Raw genomic sequence first — 22,005 nt, 5'->3', positions numbered from 1 at the left:
CTCCAGAGATGGGGAACTCACCAACTCTGGGCAACGTGTGGCAGTGCTTCAATATCCTCATCATGAAGCAAAACAAAACAGAACAGAACAAGCCTTTTCCTTATATCCAATTTAAATCTCCCCTCTTTCAGTTTGGAGCTGCTTCCCCTTGTCCCGTTTCAACAGACTCTGCTGAAGACTCTGTCCCCTTCTTTCTCATAGCCCCCCGTCAGACATTAAAAGACCACTCTCAGGTCTCCCCTCAGCCTTCTCCATGCTGAACAGCCCCAGCCCTCTCAGCCTGTGCTCCTGGGGAAAGCGTCCATCCCTACGAGCATTTCTGTGGCCCTTCCCCAGACATGCTCTAACAGATGCACATCTCTCCTGCACTGAGGACTCCCCATCTGGATGCAGTGCTCCAGGTGAAGTCTCACAGCACAGAAGGGCAGATCCCCTCCCTCGCCCTGCTGGCTGCGCTGCTTTTGATGCAGCCCAGGATCTGGTTGGGTTTGGGCTGTGAGGGCACAGTGCTGGCTCATGTCCAGCTGCCATCCACCAGCACCCCCAGGTCCTTTTCAGCAAGGCTGTGTTCCTTACATCCCTCAACTTGTACTGATGGTGGGGGCTGCCTCGTCACCGGTGCAAAACCAGTTCAAATCAGTGCCTGCCGCTCTGCTCCCCTCACCAGGAAGCTTTAGGCCACCGTGATTCCTCCCCTCCGCCTCCTCTGCTCTGGACTGAACAAACCAAGGATCTCAGCCACCCCTCACACACGTTGCCCTCCAGATCCTTCACCATCTCTGCAGCCCTGCTTTGGATGCTCTCCAATAGCTCTATGTCCTTCTCATACTCTGGCACCCGACCTGCCCCCAGTGCTCCAGGTGAGGCTGCACCAGGGGGACACTGCCTTCCTTCTCCCAGCTGGCAGTGCTCGGTCTGGTGCACCTCAGTGTACGGTTGGCCCTTCTGGCTGCCCGGGCATGCTGCTGGCTCAGGTTCAACTCTCTGTCATCCAAAAACCCCAGATCCCTTTCCACAGGGCTGCTCTCTAGCCTGTCCTCCCCCGGTCTGTATGCATATGCAGTCTTGTCGTGTCCAAAGTGTATATTCTCTAATTCAGAGGTCCCTTTTTACAGTTTATCTAGCTATCCTTTCTGTGTTTTTATAGTAGTTGCTACTGTGTTGTCCAGTACTGACATCAAGCTTACCACTGTGTTGCATCACAGACCTCTCCAAAGCACGTTTTTAGATTAGCATCAGACTGGCCTCATTGCAGGCCTCTGATACTGACGCCATTTAAGCAAGAAGGCACATACCAGAATTGTAGGCACTGCTGCTTCGCCCTTGGTTGAATGGCTTGGCCGTACATTAGTTCACTTGTCCTAGCTGTCCTGTAGCTATACATTCCCTTTGACACTTTGGTTCAGTGTGTCCTCTGATGAGTTTGCTGTGTAAAGAAGTTCCTGCATGGGATCTTCCCAGCTATTCCACCTAGCACACAGCTACGAAAAAAATTACGCTTTTTGATTCTCTTAAGATGTTGTCATGTCTAATGATTGTTAAGCTTTTGGTTTTCTTTTTCTTTGTATTGGAAGGAAGGCTTTTCATTTAAGTGAAGCCTTTATCTCTTGTTGCCAAAATTCTTTATAGCTTTCCTTACAGTTTTTTTTCTGTTTAACCCCATGGAGCTTCTGAGCCTGTCAGTTTTCTTCACTTGGGCACAACTTCATTATTTTTTATAGATCTCCTTTTAAAAGTTGAATTTAACTGTAGTAGCTTCGCCAGATGATTATCAATCTGATTCACCTCTAAGCTTTCTCTTAAATGCAGTGATTCTTCTCCACCAGCACAGTCTATAGACTGTTTTCCAGGTCTGTTTTGTAGCTGTACATGCAAGTGCCTAGCTGATTTGGAACAGTGTTAATCTAAATCTGATGGGTTATTTGCTTCCTGTCATTTTAAGTAGAAGAAAATTCAGATAAAACTTTGATCTCCCTTCTGCAGAAGCATTTCTTTGTGTGTTCACTCATATTCAGTTTGCTCAGAGCACTCACCAAGTCTTCATCCCATGTATTCTTGGATGCTCAAAACTCTCAGGATCTTCTCCGCTTCGTAGATCTTGGACATTGCAATTGAATTCCCGGTGTACAAAGAACTTAAGGAAAACATAGGCTGTTTTCACGTCAGCAAAAAAAAAAGCAATTTAAAATTTCTGCTTCTTTACTAATATGCTTTTCTAGCATCTGTATATTCTTCAGTCTGTTTTCTGTAGGGTGCTTTATTACATGCATGGAAACCACCTTCTCTGGTTTTTCTCTTGTGCTGTCATATCACTGCTTACTTCTCCCCTTTGGATCATTCTCCCTGTTGGCAATCTTATTTCTACAGTAGCAACTACTGTGAGGACTATATAAGGGATTGTTATTGCTTGTTTGTGTTTAGTTATCACACCGAAGAGTAACATTTATTAAGGGAGAAAGCAGCAACACACAACACCATTATTCTGTTCTCTCCTCAGCAGGCTCTGGGTCGTAATTTATACATCATAGATGTATCCCTTATTCCCCATACTCTATTTCCAAGTAGATCATAGGCTGTGCTTTATCCTGGAATCTGTATAAAGAAACATCATAATGTGAATTCTGTTCCTAAGGGAACTGCACTCAGTTTTACAATTTTTAATAGGTCAGTGATGTTGGACAGAGCTGAAAACCTTCTTCATGACCACTATGGAGGGAAAGATTATTGGAATGTGAGTATTCTGCAGTTAGCTTCTCTAGATTTGCTACTTGGTTTTGATTAAAAAAAAAGTTGGTGACCAATACCTGCTTCTGTTTTGCCTTGGATTTGTTTTTTTCTTGAAAGTAACATTTTTTTCAACAACATTTGCTAAAGGTGGTCTTCAGGCTGCTGTGGGCTAATGTGATTAATGTGTTTGCATGTTTTCTCCCCAATGATCTAGAGCTCTAGGAAGCTGTATTTAGAAGGACCTCCCCCATAGAACGCTTCTGCAACCAGAACAGAACTGCCTTTGTGTAAATTCTAGTCAGCCTCAAGATGAGATGTTTCAAAAGAGTTCCTGAAAGTGCTCAGTATCATCCTAACTTTCTTTCTGTCTGATTGCAAAATTCCTACAGGTTTCAAGATAAAAAAAAAAACAAAACACCAAGCACTTTAGGATACCCCACCCAATAATATTTTAATAATAATGTTTTAATAATATTATAACAAAGGTAAAGGTTCGGCCATTGGAAAATAGAAAAGATGTGCTTGATATAATTTAAATTTTAGAGAGGAAGTGGCTCTCTCGTGATGTTATGAAACCAGTTGTGTAGATCACCAATATCTTCCTCTAAACTATGTCCCTCAGTACAACATCTGAATGTTTCTTGAATACCTCCAGGGGTGACGACTCCTCTCTGGGCAGCCTATTCCAGTGCCTGACCACTCAGAGAGGAATTTATTCCTGACATCCAGTCTGAATCTCCTCTGGCATAACTTGAGGCTATTCTCTCATCCTGTTGCTAGTTACATGGAAGAAGAGGCCAGCCTCTACCTAACCATAGCCTCCTTTCAGGCAGCAGTAGAGAGCAATAAGGTCCCCTCTGAGACTCCTTTTCTCTACACTGAACAACCCCAGCTCCCTCAGCCACTGCTCATAACATTTGTGCTGCAGACCCCTCGCAGTTTTGTTGCCTTTCTCATTCCATGGCCTCAGTGTTTCTGGTAGTGAGGGGCCCAGCACTGAACACAGCACTCGAGGTGCGGCCTCCCCAGAGCTGAGTACAGAGGGGTGATCACTCCCTGCTCCTGCTGGCTGCACCATTTCTAATGCAGGCCAGGATGCCGTTGGCCCTCTTGGCCACCTGGGCACTGCTGGCTCGTGTTCAGCTGAGTGTTGATCAGCACCCCCAGGCCCATTTCCTCAATGCAGTCTTCCAGCCACTCATCCCCAAGTCTATGGCGTTACCTGGGGTTGTTGTGGCCAAAATGCAGGACCTGGCAGTTGGCCTTGTTGAGCCTCATCCCATTGGCCTCAGCCCAGCGATCCAGCTTATCGAGATCCCTCTGAAGGGCCTTGCTATCCTCCAGAAGATCAGTGTTTCCTTCCAACTTGGTGTCATCTGCAAACTTAATGGGGGTGCACTCAATCTCTTCATCTAGGTCATCAATAAAGATACTAAACGTGGCTGGCCACAATATTGACTGAGAAACGCCATTCTGAGAAACTGGTCATCGGCTGGATTTATCTGTGTTCGCCACCACCCTCTGGGCCCAGCCCTCCAGCCAGTTCTTCACTCAGCAAAGAGTACACCTGTCCAAACCACGGGCTGCCAGCTTTTCTAGGGGAGGCAGAGTCAAAGGCTCCCCTAAAGTCTGGGTCACAGCCTTTTCCTCATCTGCGGTCAGTCAGCAGGTCAGGTTGGTCAAGTAGGACCTGCTTTTCATGAACCCATGCTTGTTGGGCCTGGTCCTGTCATCATCCCGTGCTTGCTGTGTGACTGCACTCAAGCTGATCTGTTTGATAACCTTCCCTGACACTGGCCTTTAGCTCCCTGGATTCTCCTACTGTCTCTTCTTGTAGATGAGTGTCACACTGTCAAGTCTCCAGTCGTCTGGGACTTACCCATCCTCCTAAAAAACTGCTGATAGATAGTGGAAGGTGGCTTGGCAGTCACTTCCAGCACCCCTGGGTGGACCTCATCTGGCCCCATGGACTTGTGTCATTCCACAGGGAGGTCATAACTATTTCCTCCTGAAGTGTGGGGGGTTTATTCTGCTCCTCTTCCTAGACTTCCAGGTCAGGGGGCAGAGTAGCCTGAAAATAACTGGTCTGAACAACTTTGTCCAAGAATACCTCGGCAAAATGCCGTATTTTTGAATTTGGTTTTACCACACTGGGAGGATGACCTCAGAGAATTAGATGATCTGTGCTGTTCATTTGATTTGTGTTCACAAAGAGAACGTAACTGGTACTAGTTTTGCTTTCTCAAACTTACAGCCACAGAAAAATTTAGGCTGGGATGTGCCCAGTTGGCTCTGCCTTGACAGTACACTCCAGAACTAGATCTGACTGTTCTGGGCTGTGTCCTGTTGAGGGTGGAAGGTCCCCATGGCTGGAGATCTCTCACCTCTCTGGGGCCCATCCCACAACTTTGCTGCTCTTGCCAATAAAAAGTTTGGCCTTATGTCCAAACAGAAGTTGCCTTGCAGCAGCTTGGGCCCATGATCTCTTGCCGTTTTCACCGTGCCTCTGAGAAGGGTCTCTGTTGTTTATTTCTTTCCTGATGAAAAGAAAGAAGAAGCAACACTTAGAAATAGTTAGAAAGGACAATATCATACATGCAGATTTGAAATGCTCCATGTAATAGAATAAGCAAATACAGAGAGCATCCACTTTAGAAAGTGTGTCAGTTTGTGTGTTCTCTTTTGGATATGCCTTTGCAAGTATTCATCCAGAATGTCTACTGTCAGAGGAATGCTCTGCACCCAGAGAAAACCTGTTTGGCACTTAGGCAGTATGTGTGACATTACATGATGAAGTTTAAAAGTGTTTGATATGGGCGTGCATTCGAGGCTGTTTGTTGTTCTCCCCAGTGCATTGTACTGCCATGGGTTGTGTATGCACATTTCTGCTGCTTTTTGCTTCATCACATCTAGGGCAAGGTAATTAATGTTTCAACAGAATCAAATCGCGTTGACATTATACAGAAAGAAGGAGAAAGTCTGTCCCTGAATGACAGTATGTACATCCTCCTTTAATATGAAGTTTTGTTAGAAGATTTGGTATGAGATTAGAAAGCCAGTATTGATCTCTTTAAGGATACTAGAAGACTATTCTGAGAGCTCCTTGTTCATGAAGCTGTTGGCACTTAGTCATTTTTAGCTCTCCTTTCTGATTCAGCATGTGCTCTTATTCCAACAGACTCGTCGAAGTATGGTGTTTGCTAAACACCTCCGTGTAGCAGGAGATGAGTTTCGAAACAAGCACCTTCAATCCACGGACGAGGCAGACAGGACTCATTACAATGAGGACTGGACACAGATGAAGGTAAAATTGTAACAGTTCGCTTCCCGTTATGGGATAAATTGCTTTCATTTGCTGTACGCTGCAGGGAATATTGGAAGATATGCATGAATCTCACTGTCCTTGCTCAGATCACAGTGGACATATATGTTAATACTCTCTCCTTTTTGTGTGACGTGAGTTACTGGAAGGTGTTGAGATGCAGCTGGCTGATCTGGCTGTTAGATTTCTGTTGCCTTTGTTTCACTGAAGGAAACTTAGATCTCTTCTTGTGTTTAGCATCATCTTTGGTTGTAAAGTTCAGCTGCAAACTGCCAGTTCTGGGTTTGGTCAAGGAGAGGATTTTTTTTGCTTACAAAGATTTTGCACCCTAATTTGTCTTGTATGACGCAGGCCTCCAAAAGTCCAAATGCTACAAATCCATGCCTTAAAATTACTTTCTTCAACTATCAATGCCTTATCCAGAGATTATGCATTAGAATTCCCAGGCCTTTACAGTGTGAATGAATAATGGCACTCTTTTTAAGTTTTAAAATGTATTGATCTTTTTCTCTTAGGTTAAGATGGGCACAGCTTTAGGTGGTCCGTACCTTGGGGTTCATCTCAGAAGGAAAGATTTCATCTGGGGTCACAGAGAAGATGTGCCTTCCCTGCATGGAGCAGCAAAGAAGATCCACAGCCTCTTGAAAACGCATAAACTTGACAGAGTTTTCATAGCCACTGATGCTGTTGAGGATGGTAGGCAAATATTTCAGGATCATTTCAGGATCAGTGACTTTTGAGAATGAGCACAGCATTGTTTTGTTTTTATAAACAACTTTTATAAGAATTCATGTGCTACACTTCGTATGTTCATATTGAACATGAACAGGATTGGACAGCTAGCTGTTTCCTTCAAACATCTGTAGTTGGTATCTGTAACGCAAGGGGAAGCACAACAGTGCGCAGAGCAGCAGGATCCCAGGCTGCAGGGAGTGAGGATTTGCACAAACACAACAGCAGTAGGCAGAGAAATAAGGAAAAGGAGCTTCTCACCTTGAGAAGGCGTCAGGTATACAGGAATCTCCAGAGAGATGCCTTGGGCTCCACTGCCAACCCTTCAGTGAGGTCTGGAAAGTGGTGGATCGTGGCTCCAGCCCTTGTGGTCACTCAGGTGACTCCTGAGCTCCCCTGGGTTGGCCCTGCTTTTCTGCTAGGTGCACAGTCACTGCTTCAAGCTTTGACTTAGCATTTCCGTTACAGTGTCAAAACATTTGTTAGGCATTTCTCACAGGGACTCTGACAGGCTCTACAGCTGGGAATTTAGAGTCATAGAATAGCTCAGGTCCTTAAAGATCATCAAGTCCAACTGCAACATTTGATAAGTAACATGCCATCTTTGCCTATTCCTCTTCATCTTCTTTCTACCCTACCTTCTTTCTTTGCTTTTCAGAAGGTCTTGCAAGCTGCTGGGAAGAGATCTCTGAAGTCTCCTACCCAGCCACCCATTTGTCTGTCTTCAACAACCATCTGGGGTGGCCCTGGCTATGAAATCTCCCAGCGCTGGGGTTTCCCCCAGGGTTGCACCTCCTTTCCAGTGCTATCTAGGGATGTGTTTAAATACAGAGTGTAAGAATACCCCTGCAAGGAACTGTGAATTTATCTTAGGTTTTCTGTCATTGCAGCTTCCCTGTAGAAATGAGGAGACTAGTAGCTGTGTCCATTATACCTCGTGCAGGTTTCCTTGACCTGCAGTATTTGTCCACCTTACACCATGTCTGCCTTACTGGCTGCAGCCCTTGCTTAGTGTACTCTGATGTTTGTCAGATGTGTTGTACATCAGTAGATTTTGGATTTGCTTGCTTTGTAACTGTTCACCCAAAGCTTCTTTGAACACTGAAATTTTACGACAGCAGCAGATTGCACTTTCTAACATAAATGTTTGTTTTTCTCTGTTTCAGAGATTGAATTGCTCAAGAAACTGGTGCCTGAGATGGTGAGGTTTGAGCCTACCTGGGAGGAGCTAGAACTGTACAAAGATGGGGGAATGGCTGTGATTGACCAGTGGATCTGTGCACATGCTAGGTAGTGAATTTGATTTTCTTTGGGCCTAATTTTACTGTCACAAACCTGAATATTGTTTTTGACCCAGATATAGTTGTTTGCAAATCTCTTACTAAAATTCATTGGACTGAAATCTGTTACTTGTGTTTGAAAAGCAAATGAACTTCAGAAACCCATTCTGATTTTTTTCCACAGGTATTTTATAGGCACCTCGGTTTCAACATTTTCCTTCCGGATTCATGAGGAAAGGGAGATCTTGGGATTTGATCCAAAAACAACTTACAATCGATTTTGTGGTGAAAAAGAGAAAAACTGTGAGCAGCCAACTCACTGGAAAATTGTATACTAGTATACAGAGAAATCCAAAGACTGGTGAGCTCAAAAGAAAAAGGAAAGTCTATGGGACTTTCCTTCAGAAAGGAAAGAACTCAGAACTCAGAGAACTTCAGAACTCAGTCCTCAGCTTTCTTCTATGATTCTTGCTGTTTACTTGATGTTTGGGCTTTGAAACACAAGCAATATTTATCCTCTTATTCGGGCACTGATGGGAGCAAGGCAAATGAAGTTATCCTTGGATTCAGTTCTCAGTGTAACTGTGGTGACAGGACAATACTGGACGCTGCACTGGAGATTTGAAAGGCAAAGCTTTGCTCCGAAATAGTGAATTAAGTCAGAATTCTCTTTGGAGTTCTGGGGAAGGAGGGCATCAAAGTTTAACATCTACATATGTAACAAAGCTGTAATCTGTGCTGTATTTCTGTTTTTACTGATTATATTTTGTTCAGCTCAGTGCTTGCCTCTGATTGCAGAAACTACTGCTCATCTACACTGTGTGAGTTGTAGACTGTGCACAAACTCTGCAGTTCCCTAGGAAAAACTTCCCTTTTCAAACAGCAATTTGTGAATATTCGAGTTTTTTTATGCAGTCAGTACTCAGTAATAATTCTCTGTGAGAATCAGCTGCTTTTCCTAGCAATCTCAGTGGTCCTGTACTAAGAGAGGCACCATGTTTGTATGGTGGTGAAAGAAACAAAGGAAGCTTTTCCTCATCGTTCCAAGGGTCAATTTAGTCTGACTGATGCACATATCTTTTGGGTATTACTCGGATGTTCAACTAACAGAGACTAGTTACTAGACTGTGATGCTTTGCGAGGGAACGTACTGAAAAGGCTTTCATGCTTCCACATCAGTTAAGTGGATTGTCCCACTAGTTCAAAGGAATTTTTCCTGCATTTCTGCTTTCATTTTTCAAAATGGAACAAAGTGAGGAAAATAACAGATGGTAAAGGTCATTGGACCTCAAAATGATGTTTATAGGCAAAGCAGAAATCTTGTAGATAACACTGTGCTCTGATGGAGATGGCTGGTAGTACATAGGAAGAGCACTGTGCTACACCACCAGCCAGAGAGAAAGTGCAGCTTCCATTTGAGAAATGTTTTGCAAGTACCAATTCTAGCTTGTGCAGTCTCTTGCTATTCAGAATTGGCTGGTGGAAGTATCCTGCTCAAATGGAATGTGTGTGGTTCTGTTAAGCAAGATAAACTTTTTTCAAAAATGGACCAGGAGAGAGAGGTTTCCCGAGGTGGGGCAGGCACTTTTTGTAAATCCAGTTTTACTGGATTGTTACTCCTCTGTTAGTGGACCTTCCACTTACTTTTTCCTTTGGTTTGAGTAGTACAGATAGAATCCTTGCACAGCGTGCACTCGGTATTTCATAGGTGCTTCCAGACACTGAGGTTGCTTTCATCTGTGCAACTGCAGTGAGAGCCACGGAGACATCTCAGACAGCAGTAGCTGCAGCTCTCCTGTTTTTACCAGCTGTTTATTTTATCTGTGTGCAGCAGCCGACTCTCACTTGTCATTAAGTGAGGAACCAAGCATTTCAAAGCAGTGCCTTTGCCCTTGAAGCTAAGCGTTCTCATTTAGCCTGTGTGCCATGTAAAGCAATAGTGGCATTTTACATATAAGGAGAACCTCAGTTCATTAAGAAAAATAAAAAGCTTTCTAGCACGTTGTGTGTTTTGTCCATTCTTACTACCTCTTAACTGTGCATTTTACAGGTTCAAGACCTGGTGACGTAACATAGGAGACACTTGGATAAAACCTGCAGCCCCAGCAAGGCTTTATTTATTACCCATCCCAAGAAGCGCTGTGTTAGCAAAAGTACAGCCAGCGTTGGCTTCTCACTGAGAGACTGCAACTGTGAGGGCTGCTCTGAAGGTAATGCCTCCTGTTTTAAGTATTGGCACACATCATCAGAGGCAAATGTTGGTGGTATGGCAGTAGAGGTTGAACCTTCCCACCAGGATTCTGTTACATTTCGATAAATGAGTCCAGAGGAAAGCCACTAAAATGATGTTTGCAGTACATGGCAAACGAGGAGAGAAGGAGGGAGCTGAACTTAGAGTTAAAAAAAAAAGGAACTATTTTCTTTCATAAAGAAATAAAAAGGATTGTAGAGAAAACAGATAGGACTTTTTCAGAGCGCTCAGCGAAAGGACAGGAAGCCACAGGCCCAAACTGCCACAGGGAAATTTCTGCTCACCCACTTTCTGACACCCACTTTTCTGGCTCAAAGCAGGAATTAGAGAGCAAGGTGACAGCTCCCATGGTCAAGGGCTTCCAACTGTCAATCTCAGTAAAAAGCTGGAAAAAAAAATGACAGCAGTTGTCTAAATGGTGTAATTTCTTTGTTTCTTAGGTACACAAGGTCTTGAGACACGTTTATTTCTTGTCTTTGCTGATAGAATATCTACACAGTACACAATATTCTGTGTAGACGTGACCCCGTGGCCTCTCTGTGCAACCTGTACTGATATATCTGTTTCTATTACAAGCAGCCTGTGATTCTGTATTGTCTTCTGCCTCTGCCTGCAGCCTTCTGTGTTAAAGAGTTACTAACTAAACAGAGCAAAACTTACTTTTCCATTGCAGTGGAAAGCTTAGTCACATGATATCTATTCTTGGCAGTAATACTGATAATATTCCATTTTTAGGGTAGTTAGACTTGCAGTTTAAGTTCTCTCTGTCTTGGAAAGTTGACCTGTCATTTGCTCAGCAGTATTTTCCTACAACATACAACTCAGACCACAGATTAGTTTGACCCAGTGTTAAATCTCCTAAAGGCACACAGCTGATTTCCCCAACTTTTTTGCATCGCTCCAGTAATGCACTCAGATCCTTGGGCAAAGACAGTCCCAGAAATGGGTTTGCCTTTTCCCAAGGAAGGAGAAACTCACACTGTCTTCCCCACCTACTTCCCTGCATGCACTCTGGGGACTTTATGTCCTCCCAAAGTTTGTAGGCTCTTTGAGTAGGACCAGGGTGGTTGCCTTCTGGTGCAAACACTGCCAGTGGCTTCTGCTAAATTTTCATCCCAAAGTTTCCGTGTCCTTGCACCCAACACCCTCAGTGCAAATAGTCCATTATATCAACCCTTCCAGGAGCTTGTGGGTTGCCATGACTTGCCACAATGCAGCAGCCTAGACAGGTTTACTTCTGCACTGCCAGCTGCTCTACCTCTATTGCTGTAGCCACCCCCACAAAGAAAATGCCATCATTCATGAGTGTTTCATTCACCATTCATCAGCACAGAGTGCTACTTCTCAGCAAATTTCTGGGCCAGCTGGAGAGTTTTCACCTCTACAAATTGACTCAACTCACCTTTTCCTCCCATGGCTTTCGTGACCTGCTAAGTGGGACTGCATAATGCAGCCTTCCACTTTCGATGGTTTCCTACAACACAACAGGATCCATCGGTGGACAAAACACAATGCTTTTCATCTTTGATAATACCTGGATTATGGATGTCCAACCTTCCGCGGAGCTAACACACTGTGCTGGTTTGATGGCAGTGGTTGCTAGTCCTAGTGAGTTCTCAAGGTGTTTATCAAAGATTTTTGATGAAATATTAGCATAAAATATACAAAAAAGGATGTTTTTTTAGAAATCTCAGAACTCGTTCTCAAATTTCTTTATCAAAATGGAAAACACAGCTGTGTATTTTTCCCTGTTGACTGTGTTTAGCCCGTGTATCAACACACATGAAATTACTTTCCATAAACTGAGCTTTCTTCAGTGACATTATATTTGTTATCAGTACCTCTAATGGAAACAGCATTGAGCCATATCTGTAGCATCAGCTCTTCTTTCATCTACCACCAAATTTTTTCTGTTGAACTGGATATTGTAGGAACACTGTAAAACCCATAATGGCAGAAAAAAAATGAGCTGTGTTTGACATTCTGCATCTCTCAGAGCCGATGCAGAGCATGCAGGGCCGGAGTTCCTCATTGTATCAAGTCAAGGTCATTGCATTTCTAAGAAGCTTTACCATCAAAGGTTGTATTTGCTTTCTCTTGTAAAACCTCTTCTGGAGATTGCATTCCATCGTGTTCTCTCTTTATACCTGGAACATACTGGGCCTTTGTTAAATCTGCCACTCTGCTCTTTGGAGCTATGTAAATATATATATATAAAGAACTGGTTGGAACACATCTGATACCCGCATACAGCATGGCACGGTTTGGACATTGAAAGTTATGCCCCAGAGAAAGCTGTTAATTTTACAGAATTATGGTGATTTTTAAGCAGACTTCCATATATGCGTAAAATAGTTACTTCTCTTTTGCTTTCCGTTCCTAGTACATCATTTTTATCTCAGCCTATGAGTTCTGTTTTAAAAAGACATGCCCTGATCTGGGCGTTGCCAAAGAGCTACAGTTTACTGCACTGTGTTAGGGTATAGCCTATTAGAAACACTATTCAACACCCTCAAAGGGATGAAACAGCCTCTGATCTGAGCCAACCTCTACAACAGATAGAGTTCAGGAAGCATTCAGATTATGCTCTTATGGTTCAATTTTTAGGTAGGCCTCTGTGGAGCCTGGAGTTGGACTTGATGTTTCTTGGGGGTGCCTTCCAACTGAGGATGTTCTATAGTTCTATGTTTCTGTGTTCTCAGGAGTCTCTGTGATTGCCTTTAGACCTGGAAGTGTTTAGGTATACAAATATATACTTTTATATACAATAGAAATAATATATGCAAAATGTACAGTGCAACATTTATATATGGTTGCTTGAATATATATATAAATACGTATTTTATGAATAGACACACAATCTAGTACTGATATATATGTATATAGGTTGCTCTGAAATTAATGCTTACTATTTATTTCCTTGGAAACTACAACAGATACAAAGGACAGAATAACACCATTTGATAGAGCAAGTTCTCAGCAACAGAATGCTGTTTTTCTGCACAGTCACTACCATTATCTATGCATACTCACCAGTGGTAAGCAAGAGTCTGCACTGCACTTGTACAAGTCTGCACTAGGGGAGGTGACTCTGTTGCTGTCACCACTGATGAAGCACACCATCAACTGCCTCACTGTGGTCACATCCCCTGCTTGGTCACCATAAGCATTCAGCAAGTGTCAATGAATGTCTATGGCTGCAATTTTTCTGCCTGAAGGAAATTGATGACACACCTTTATTTCATCAGCACTTCCATGTCAGGCACCATTTTGTCAGATTGCCCCTCTGCTGCCATTTGTCACACAGCAACAACATGGAATGGACTATTGGTGGGAAGGTTCAACCATCTGCCTCTGATATCACAGGCCAACATAGTAACATAGGACACATTACTTTCAGAGCAGCCTTCATATATAGGTGAACACATTTGTATGCATATGTATATATAGCTATAGAAATTAAATAGGTAGAAATCAAAACAGGTATTAAATGGATAAAACATTATTCACCTCCCTTTCCTCTTCCCTTTCCCCTTCCTTTCCCCTTCCCCTTCCGTTGACTTCAGAACTGAGGGAGCATCCCCCGAAGCCTCATTTGGTGCAGTTGTGGTGGAAGTGGTTCAGGGGCACCGCAGGGATGCACCTGGGCACAGGGCTAGAAGGAAACCGCTGTCTTCCTGCCTGCATATGATGTGACGTGGGCTGTGGTTTATAAACCTGCCATGTCTGTCAGGCTCTGGCTCCCAACACATCACGGGTAATAATGGCCCCTGGGTGACACACCAAGAGCCAAGATGCACCTGAGTCTCTGGGCTGCAGTTTTGCTGCCAGGACAGGACCTGTCCCAGCCATCACTCCTGCCAGGAACCTTCAGCAGGGCTCTCCACGGAGGGACAGGCAAGCCAGCACTCTCAGGACTGGTCTCTGGCCCTGACCAAGAGCATCAATAGCAAGGCAGGGGCTGATCCCTTCCCACTCGATGCAGTCCTGGTGCAGTCCTATCTTCATGGTTCCTGCAGCACAGGAGTGTTAGGACTGTCACATCTTGTGCTGTTGAACTTTCCTACTCAGGAGATGCTCAGCGTTCCTGCAGGGTGCAACAGTGACAGACCCATCTTCCCCACAGCCAGAACAGTCCCATGTTGATGCCCACCAGCACAATGTGACACCCACAGCGGCCCCAATCCCTCATATATGGTCATAAACAGCACTGGCGGAGTTCATTGGAGAACTGGGTTGCGTCAGAAGGGAGATTACTGCCGATAATGTCTAAAAAGGTGTCTGCTGCTTCAATTGGCTGCTGCTGCAATCTGGGCAAGTATTTGTAGATTTTTTTGCTCTCCAGTTGTCATTGTCTCCAGGAGTCCCCAGGAACTGTAGCAGGGAGTGGAGCACAGCAAGTTCTGTGCCAGAGGACAAGAGACTTGGGATGGGGACAGAGGGACTCCTGCTATCTTGGGTGCTGTGGCTGCTCCTCTTTGTGCAGCCATGCAGAGGTAAGTTCTCATTCCCTTGTCCCACAGTCCAGGGCAAGCAGGCACCAATGGGGTCACTGGGGTCTCTCTGGGAAGTGTCTTCTCAGGGTCAGATAACAGGAGAATGGGCTCCAACCTCAGGGCCTGTGAGTGTGGCTGAGCAGGGTGGAACCCAAACCCATGGTGTGGGCTCAGCACTCTCCTGATGAATCTTCTGTTAGTGTTTGAAGGAGTTGTGGAGGTGAGGCTGGCAAATGGCGGCGTGCACTGTGCTGGGAGAGTGGAGGTGAAATACAACAATGAGTGGGGGACCGTGTGTGACGATTCATGGGACATAAACGATGCTGCAGTGGTTTGCAAGCAGTTGGACTGCGGGTCTGCTATAGAAGCTCCTCACTACGGACACTTTGGGCCAGGATCTGGCCCCATTTGGATGGATGATGTTGCCTGCAATGGCTCTGAGTCTGCACTGTCTGATTGCACACATTCAGGATGGAAAGTACATAACTGTTTTCACAGTGAGGACGCCGGAGTTACGTGCTCAGGTAAGGGACAAGCCTATCCTCCACTTCTGTGGCCAGTTCAGGTGAATCAATGAGCAGATGCCAGAGAACCCCTGGCATACCACTTGTGGTGATGAGCTGGTGCTGCCAATTGCTGGCCCCTGGGAAGGCTCACTGGGAGTCCTCATTGTGGGCATCCTGCCTGGCCCCAAGGTGGCTCAACCGACCGTTGGTTGGTGCCCGGGGCAAGGAGATGAATCCCCTGCATCCATGTCACAGTGCCTGTTGGTTCCCATCTGTCTCCTTCTGATCACCCAGGACAATGAGAGCTATTAAAGTGGCCACATACGTCCCTGAGAAACGTATGAGGTGGCTGGGAATTTTTGGATTGTGCTCCAGCAGGCACAAATCTCTTGGCCAAGGCAAAGGAGCTGCTTGGAGGTGAGCTCTCTGACCACTCTCCTACCATTCCTGGCCATTGGATGGGGACACGTGCAACCAGCAGTGCATTCTGGCCCTGGATGAGGACCCCTCCCCAGGCAGGCAGTGGAGCAGGGGCTGATGCAGACGCTGACCATGGTTTGGAAACTTGTGGCATCCCATCCAATAGCAGTGCCACAACAGCCCAAGGCATCTGGGAACAAGGAACTTTTCCGGCAGCTCCAAGGGGTTCCTTTGCCTTGCCAGAGCCTGGCAGAGCAGAGCAGACTGAAATATCTGCAGCTTCCGAGCCCATTACCCACATGCTGTTGTCACTGCAGTGCTGGGGGCTGGGATCAGGCAGAACAGGGGCTCCAGGATGGGAGTTTTCCTGAGCAGTGCCTGTGGTTGTGGGCTTTGGAGAGAAAGAAGTCCACAGTGCTGGGTTGGTTTCTAAGGAGCATTAGGGACTCCCTGATGTGTTTGTGCCCTCAGCACCCATCAAGAGGTGCTGGGATGGCTGTGGGGCTCTGCATGTAGCTGATTTGGAAATGAGGTGGGACATAAGAATGGGAGTGCCGGTGAGATCCCAGGTGTCTTTTCTTGCTCCAGGACCTATTCGGCTTGTTGGAGGAGACAATGACTGCTCAGGTCATGTGGAGATCCATGATGGGAAACAGTGGAAACCTGTCTGTGACTCACACTTTGGTCCCAAAGCTGCTGATGTTGTCTGCAGGGATTTGCTGTGTGGCAAAGCCCTGCTGTTACCCAGAGCAACTCCTTTGGGTGAAGAAGTCAGTCCCATCTGTGACAGAGATCTGCAGTATGTGATGAATGCATCTGTCCTCACTTCCTGCCTCAAGGAATCCTCCATCAACCAGTCCTGCTCCCACCCAAATGGCACTCATATCACCTGCACAAGTGAGGACTCAGGGTGGAGTTGAACATGGGGTTGTGCTGGGAACATGGGAGCAAGGATGGGGCGGTGCTGGGGAGAAGTGAATGAATGTGGTGGTATTGTCACACTGAAGTAGTACAGAAGGAAAAGGGCACAATGTCCCTTTGGCTTCTCCAGATCCTGAGAAAGCTAGAGCATAAACCCTCCTCTTCTTTCCCAGAATACACAGAGTTCAGGCTGGCGAACAGCAGCACGGCGTGTGCAGGCAGGGTGGAGGTCCAGGTGATGGGGACCTGGGGCACCCTCTGTGCCTCCCGCTGGGACCTCTCGGACGCCCATGTTCTCTGTCATCACCTTGGCTGTGGGTTCGCAGAGATCGTTCCTAAAGGAGGGCATTTTGGGGGAGGAACCGGCCCTGTCTGGAGTGACTCGTTCCACTGTGATGGGAGTGAAGCCCACCTGGCTCAGTGCCCAGTGACCGTCCTGGGGGCCGCGCCGTGCTCTCATGAAAACGATGCCGCTGTCATTTGCTCGGGTGAGTGCTGGAAAAAAGCTGCGGTAACTCCATTTGTGCAATACGGCCATCCAAAGCCGGAGACCTCACAACAGCACTAGGCTGAAGCTCTCCCTGCAGAAACCCTGTGGGGTGCCAGGCTCCCTGATGCATTTCTGGAAAACCTCTGCTCTCCGCAGGCCTCGTTCGCCCCATGTCCCTGCGGCTGGTGGGCGGAGGGAGCCGGTGTGATGGGCGCGTGGAGATCTTCCAGCACAGCACATGGGGCAGAGTCCTGGATGACCAGTGGCACCTGGAGGAAGCCAGAGTGGTGTGCCGGCAGCTGCGCTGCGGGGAGGCGGAGGCAGCCTACATCCCTCTGAGAGCCCAGCGAGGGACAGGCGCCGTGGGGCTGCGCGGGGTGCGGTGTGCAGGGCACGAGGCCGTCCTGAGCCTCTGCAACACCTCCCTGCCAGAGGCCACAGGCATCATGGAGGACGTGGGGGTTGTGTGCCGGGGTGAGCAGCGCTGCACTTCTCTTGGGCACATCAGCAGACAGGCAGGCAGCCTCTGATGGCTGAGGCTTCTCCTCACTGCAGGGAGCCGACAGGTCCGACTGGCAGATGGGGCCGGGCGCTGTGCAGGAAGAGTGGAGATCTACTACCAGGGCCAATGGGGCACGGTCTGCGATGACGCTTGGGACACGGCTGACGCTGATGTTGTCTGCCGCCAGCTGAGCTGCGGGTGGGCTGTGGAGGCGGCCGGCTCCGCTCGGTTTGGGGAGGGCTCCGGGCAGATCTGGATGGATGGCGTAAACTGCTCCGGGACTGAAGCTGCTCTCTGGGACTGTCGTGTCCAGGAATGGGGACAGCATGACTGCGGGCACAAGGAGGATGCGGGAGTCATCTGCTCAGGTCGGTGCTGGGAGCGGTGCTTCTGGCCATGGGGCAAAGGGATGGGCAGAGGGGTGAGCCGAGCATGGATGATGCCACCAAGGGGCCTCTGCCCGAGCCTGTCCTGGGGATGTCTGCGTGCAGATTTATTGTTTGCCCTGGGGGGTATCTGGGGAGCATGGCCACTCTGACAGTGAGTGGGGAGGGTGGGGATGCACATCTGCGACCTCTCCATCCTCAGGTGCGAAGGGGACTTGCTGGCCATGCTTCCGGGAGTGGAGGAAGCCCGAGAGTGCAGAGGAACCTCTGCTTCCCAGAGCTGGACCAGTCTGTTTGTCCTGGGTTTTTCTTCCTCACAGAGTTCGTGGCCTTGAGGCTGGAGAACAACGATGGCTGCTCCGGGCGCCTGCAGGTTTTCTATAACGGGACGTGGGGCAGTGTTTGTTCCAACTCGATGACTCCTCACACGGTGCCATTGGTGTGTAAGCAGCTGGGCTGTGGGGACAGTGGGACCCTGGAAATGAACTCGCGCTACGATAAGCTTTCTGGCACTGCATGGCTGGATCGTATCGAGTGTGGGAAGAGCAATAGCACCTTCTGGCAGTGTCCTTCTGCGCCCTGGGACCCACAGTCATGTGATGATCTGCGAGACGAGACCAACATCACCTGCAGTGGTAACTATGAGCCACAAGGGCATCAGTGGCACCTCAGCTCCTGCTACCTGCTTGGCACAATCTGGCACAGAGAAAGAGCCTGGAGGGGCTTTTTCTGCCCACATCTGCTGCTGCTGGTGGCAAATTGGCCGCTTCAGCTGTCAGAGCTACACGTGCTCACCAGCAATGCCCAGGGGAAGCAGAGGCAACTCCAGGAGAGGTCTCAGAAGAGACCAGACAGGATATGAGGAACCTCCCCTCCTGCTGCTCTGTGATCCAGGCACTCTGTGAGGATGAGTATTCTGGGTCCCTTTGCAGTGCCAAGTGTGTGCTTTCAGTGACTGGGGTTCGGCTGCTGCCATGACCACAGTGAGGTGCAAGACAAGGCCAGCTCTGCTCTCTTCTGCACGACTCCCAGCCCCTTCACTACAACACTTCTTTCTGCAGGGAGACAGCCAGGAAGGCCTCTGGTGGCAGCATGCCCCAACTCCACCAGTTGCACAGGTAAGAACAACTTCTCCACATGGCTGACAGCCTGGCAAGACTGTCCCAACTGTGCTGGTGCCACGTGGGAAGTTTCTGCATCTGCAGACAGGGAGAAGATCCGTGCTGTGGGAGGCAAGGACAGATGCTCAGGCAGAGTGGAGGTCTGGCACCACGGCTCCTGGGGCACAGTGTGCGATGACTCGTGGGACATGCAGGACGCTGAGGTGGTGTGCCGGCAGCTGGGCTGTGGCCCTGCAGTGTCTGCCCTGGCTGAAGCTCCATTTGGGGAGGGTACAGGACTCATCTGGCTGGAGCAGGTGGAGTGCAAAGGGACGGAGCTGTCGCTGCAGGACTGCTGGGCCCAGCCTGGAGACAGTGGTGTCTGCCGGCATAAGGAAGATGTTGGAGTGCATTGCTTAGGTGAGTGATGGAGCTGGGCCTTCTTCCTCAGGTCCTGCCCACAGTCCTGAGTGGAGCAGAGCAGGGCCCTGGACACTGTCCCAGACAACCTGCCCAGCCCTGCAGGAGGGCAATTCAGGTGGCACTTGGAGACGTGTGCCAGGGGATTCCCTATTACTGTACACACGCCGCCTCAGCCCTGTTCTTCTCCTCTGCAGCTTCACCCAGGATGACAGCGTTCCCCCCACAAGCAGGTAAGACGTCCACCCTTGGGGCTGGGTCTTCATTGGGCCAAACTATGACCCACAGCCAAGGGGAGGAATCTCTTTATCAGGGTGTGAAATGCCCAGGAAGAGGCACAAGGATGTTAGGGATGGGGAGGGGCTGTAATGTACCAGGAGGATGGGAGTAGCTGCATCACCCAGCCCCTGGTCCCCAACCCCCGCTGCCTTGCATGACTGGGATAAGGGCTGGGATGTCCTGCCCCTTTTCTCTCCAAACCCTGGTGAATCCACTGCTGTGTTCCTTCCCCTGCAGACTATCCGATTGGCAGAGGGAGAGTCTCTGTGCCTGTTGTCATTTGCATTATCCTGGGAGCTCTTCTCTGCCTGCTCCTGGCTCTCCTGGCTGGGCAGGTGCAAAGTGCCAAGGCTCAGCGCAGAGGTAGGTCCTGTCCCAGTAATTCTGGGGGAGATGCCTCCTGATAGGGCTGGCGGTGATGCTGGAAGGAGCATGGGTAAAGTGGGGGGATAGGACCATCTGCTGCTTCCTGTTTCACACCACTCCACAGACAGCCTGGACATTGGGCCCCAGCAGCAAGGCGAGGAGAGTGCCCTGAAGCAGAGGGAGTTAATGTTGGGGCAAGGGAAGAAATGACAAAGCAACACAGGAAGGGATGGGTGTAGAGCGGAGACAGCCAAAGATTTTCCACTGTGGCAGCAGTGGAGGGGGCTTTGGGGCAGAGCAAGTGCCAGGAGGAGTGCGGGGTGCAGTCCATTACTCTGTTGTCAGGCTCCTGTGTTGTGTTGGGCACAGCCACGCTATGGACCTGAGGGACAGAGAGAGGGCAGCTCTAGGGATCAGCAGTGGGATCTAACACAGGGGCCAAAGAAGCATGAAGGTTGTCTTTGACAAGTCTGCGTGAGGATGATGCTGTCTCACACCAGGTCGTTGCTCTCAAAGGGGATGTGACAGTGGTGGCCAAACAGCCAGCCCTGGGCTGATCCCAGGAGCAGGGCATGGGGGAGAAAAGCAGAGTCCCATCCCTCTCTGCCCATCCCCAGGACAGACCTTCCTTTGTCCTCAGGCTCCAGGAGACCTGAGGAGCCCTTCCCTGATGCTGTGTATGAAGAGATCAGATACAACCCTGCATGGAACAAGCAGACAGTGTTCGATCACTCAGGTGAGCACAGGCTCTTTGAGGGCACATCTGCATGGACCTTTCCCTTGTCCTTGGCCTAGGGCTGGCTCCCATTGTCCCTGCCAACACCAGTCTTTCAGCCCCCCCACCTGCACATTCCCCATCTTGCACTTCATGAAATGTTACTTCTCACTGTCACCAGATCCCTTCTCCTTCTAGATATTGCTATCCTGCCCAGAGGTGATCAAGAAGATGGCTATGATGATGCCAAGGATGTTTCTGAACCTGAGAATAATCCTGTCTCTGGGCAGGGGCACTGTGAGGTGCCCAGGACACGAGAGGAGGGAGAAGAGCCCAGGAATGCAGTCAGAGGTAAGAGGGAAATGAAATGCAGCACTGCTCGTTGCCATGTACCATTCTGTGTCTTCGGTGAATTGCTGCAGTACCAAGAGCATAATCTCTCCTGATGGGGAACCTGCCCCAGGGAGATTTTCTTGGAGGAAATGGGTCTTGGACAAAGGGCTCATGGCCAGTGAGAAAAAGGAAGGATTGTGATGGATAACCGCAAAGAGGTATCCTATAGAACAAACCACAGTGCTTGTCTTACTGCTTGCAGGGGTGAGTCTGCACTCCCAGAGAAGTACTGGAGGCTCTAGAGTAGATGGAGATACCTTGTCCTTGATCCTGAGGAGCACGGACTATGATGATGTTGAAGAGGTGTCTCTGGCACATCCCCATGGGGATACGAGCACTGTGACACTGGAGTGGGACACAAAAGGATCCCTGAGCCCCAGGCAAGGAGACCCCATCTCTGCCATGAACTTTAGTGTGGCTGCAAGGGAAGAGAAGTTGGTGCTGCTTACAGAACTGTGAGGTCCCTTTTGCCATGGGCACCAGTAGTGGGGCATTTCCTCTTGTGCTCTTATGTGTTCTTATTAAAACCTCTCTGTTCTTACTAAAACCACTCGTGCGCCTCTCTGTCTCTGGAGACTGGAGCTCCCCTACTTTTGGCCACATCCTTGAGTCTGCCCTCAGCCCAGTCCCAGACCCACTCCTCCCTGTGTAGATGCAGGACTGGAGCCTGACCCGAAATGAGTTTCCTGGGGTACAGAG

General features: G+C 48.3%; 2 protein-coding genes across 2 annotated transcripts in view; both read left to right on the top strand.

Annotated features, from left to right (window-relative positions):
- POFUT2 (protein O-fucosyltransferase 2) overlaps positions 1–10,061 on the top strand; it is an 11,375-nt gene extending 1,314 nt beyond the window's left edge. Inside the window, exons 2-6 of the mRNA XM_042822358.1 lie at positions 2,573–2,731; positions 5,906–6,031; positions 6,565–6,745; positions 7,948–8,071; positions 8,246–10,061. Coding sequence (XP_042678292.1) covers positions 2,573–2,731; positions 5,906–6,031; positions 6,565–6,745; positions 7,948–8,071; positions 8,246–8,399 — 744 coding nt within the window. The 3' untranslated portion in view covers positions 8,400–10,061. The remainder of the gene's footprint in view (positions 1–2,572; positions 2,732–5,905; positions 6,032–6,564; positions 6,746–7,947; positions 8,072–8,245) is intronic.
- A 95-nt stretch (positions 10,062–10,156) lies between these two features.
- Positions 10,157–21,791, top strand: LOC122162269 (deleted in malignant brain tumors 1 protein-like). Its single transcript, XM_042822451.1, has 15 exons — positions 10,157–10,271; positions 14,674–14,808; positions 15,009–15,332; positions 16,323–16,631; positions 16,829–17,143; positions 17,302–17,619; positions 17,701–18,015; positions 18,354–18,668; positions 19,095–19,151; positions 19,239–19,553; positions 19,751–19,786; positions 20,070–20,195; positions 20,839–20,934; positions 21,112–21,264; positions 21,509–21,791. Exons 2-15 carry the CDS (start codon positions 14,742–14,744, stop codon positions 21,763–21,765), a joined length of 3,003 nt encoding a protein of 1,000 aa, XP_042678385.1. The 5' UTR covers positions 10,157–10,271; positions 14,674–14,741; the 3' UTR covers positions 21,766–21,791.
- Positions 21,792–22,005: the final 214 nt, after the last annotated feature.

This window comes from Centrocercus urophasianus, unplaced genomic scaffold (assembly GCF_019232065.1).
Source record: "Centrocercus urophasianus isolate 14NV4802_14NV808 unplaced genomic scaffold, USGS_Curo_1.0 seq_20, whole genome shotgun sequence".
Lineage (NCBI taxonomy): Eukaryota > Metazoa > Chordata > Aves > Galliformes > Phasianidae > Centrocercus > Centrocercus urophasianus.
The sequence above is the reverse complement of the archived record's forward strand: the minus strand, read 5'-3'. Positions and strand labels throughout refer to the sequence as shown.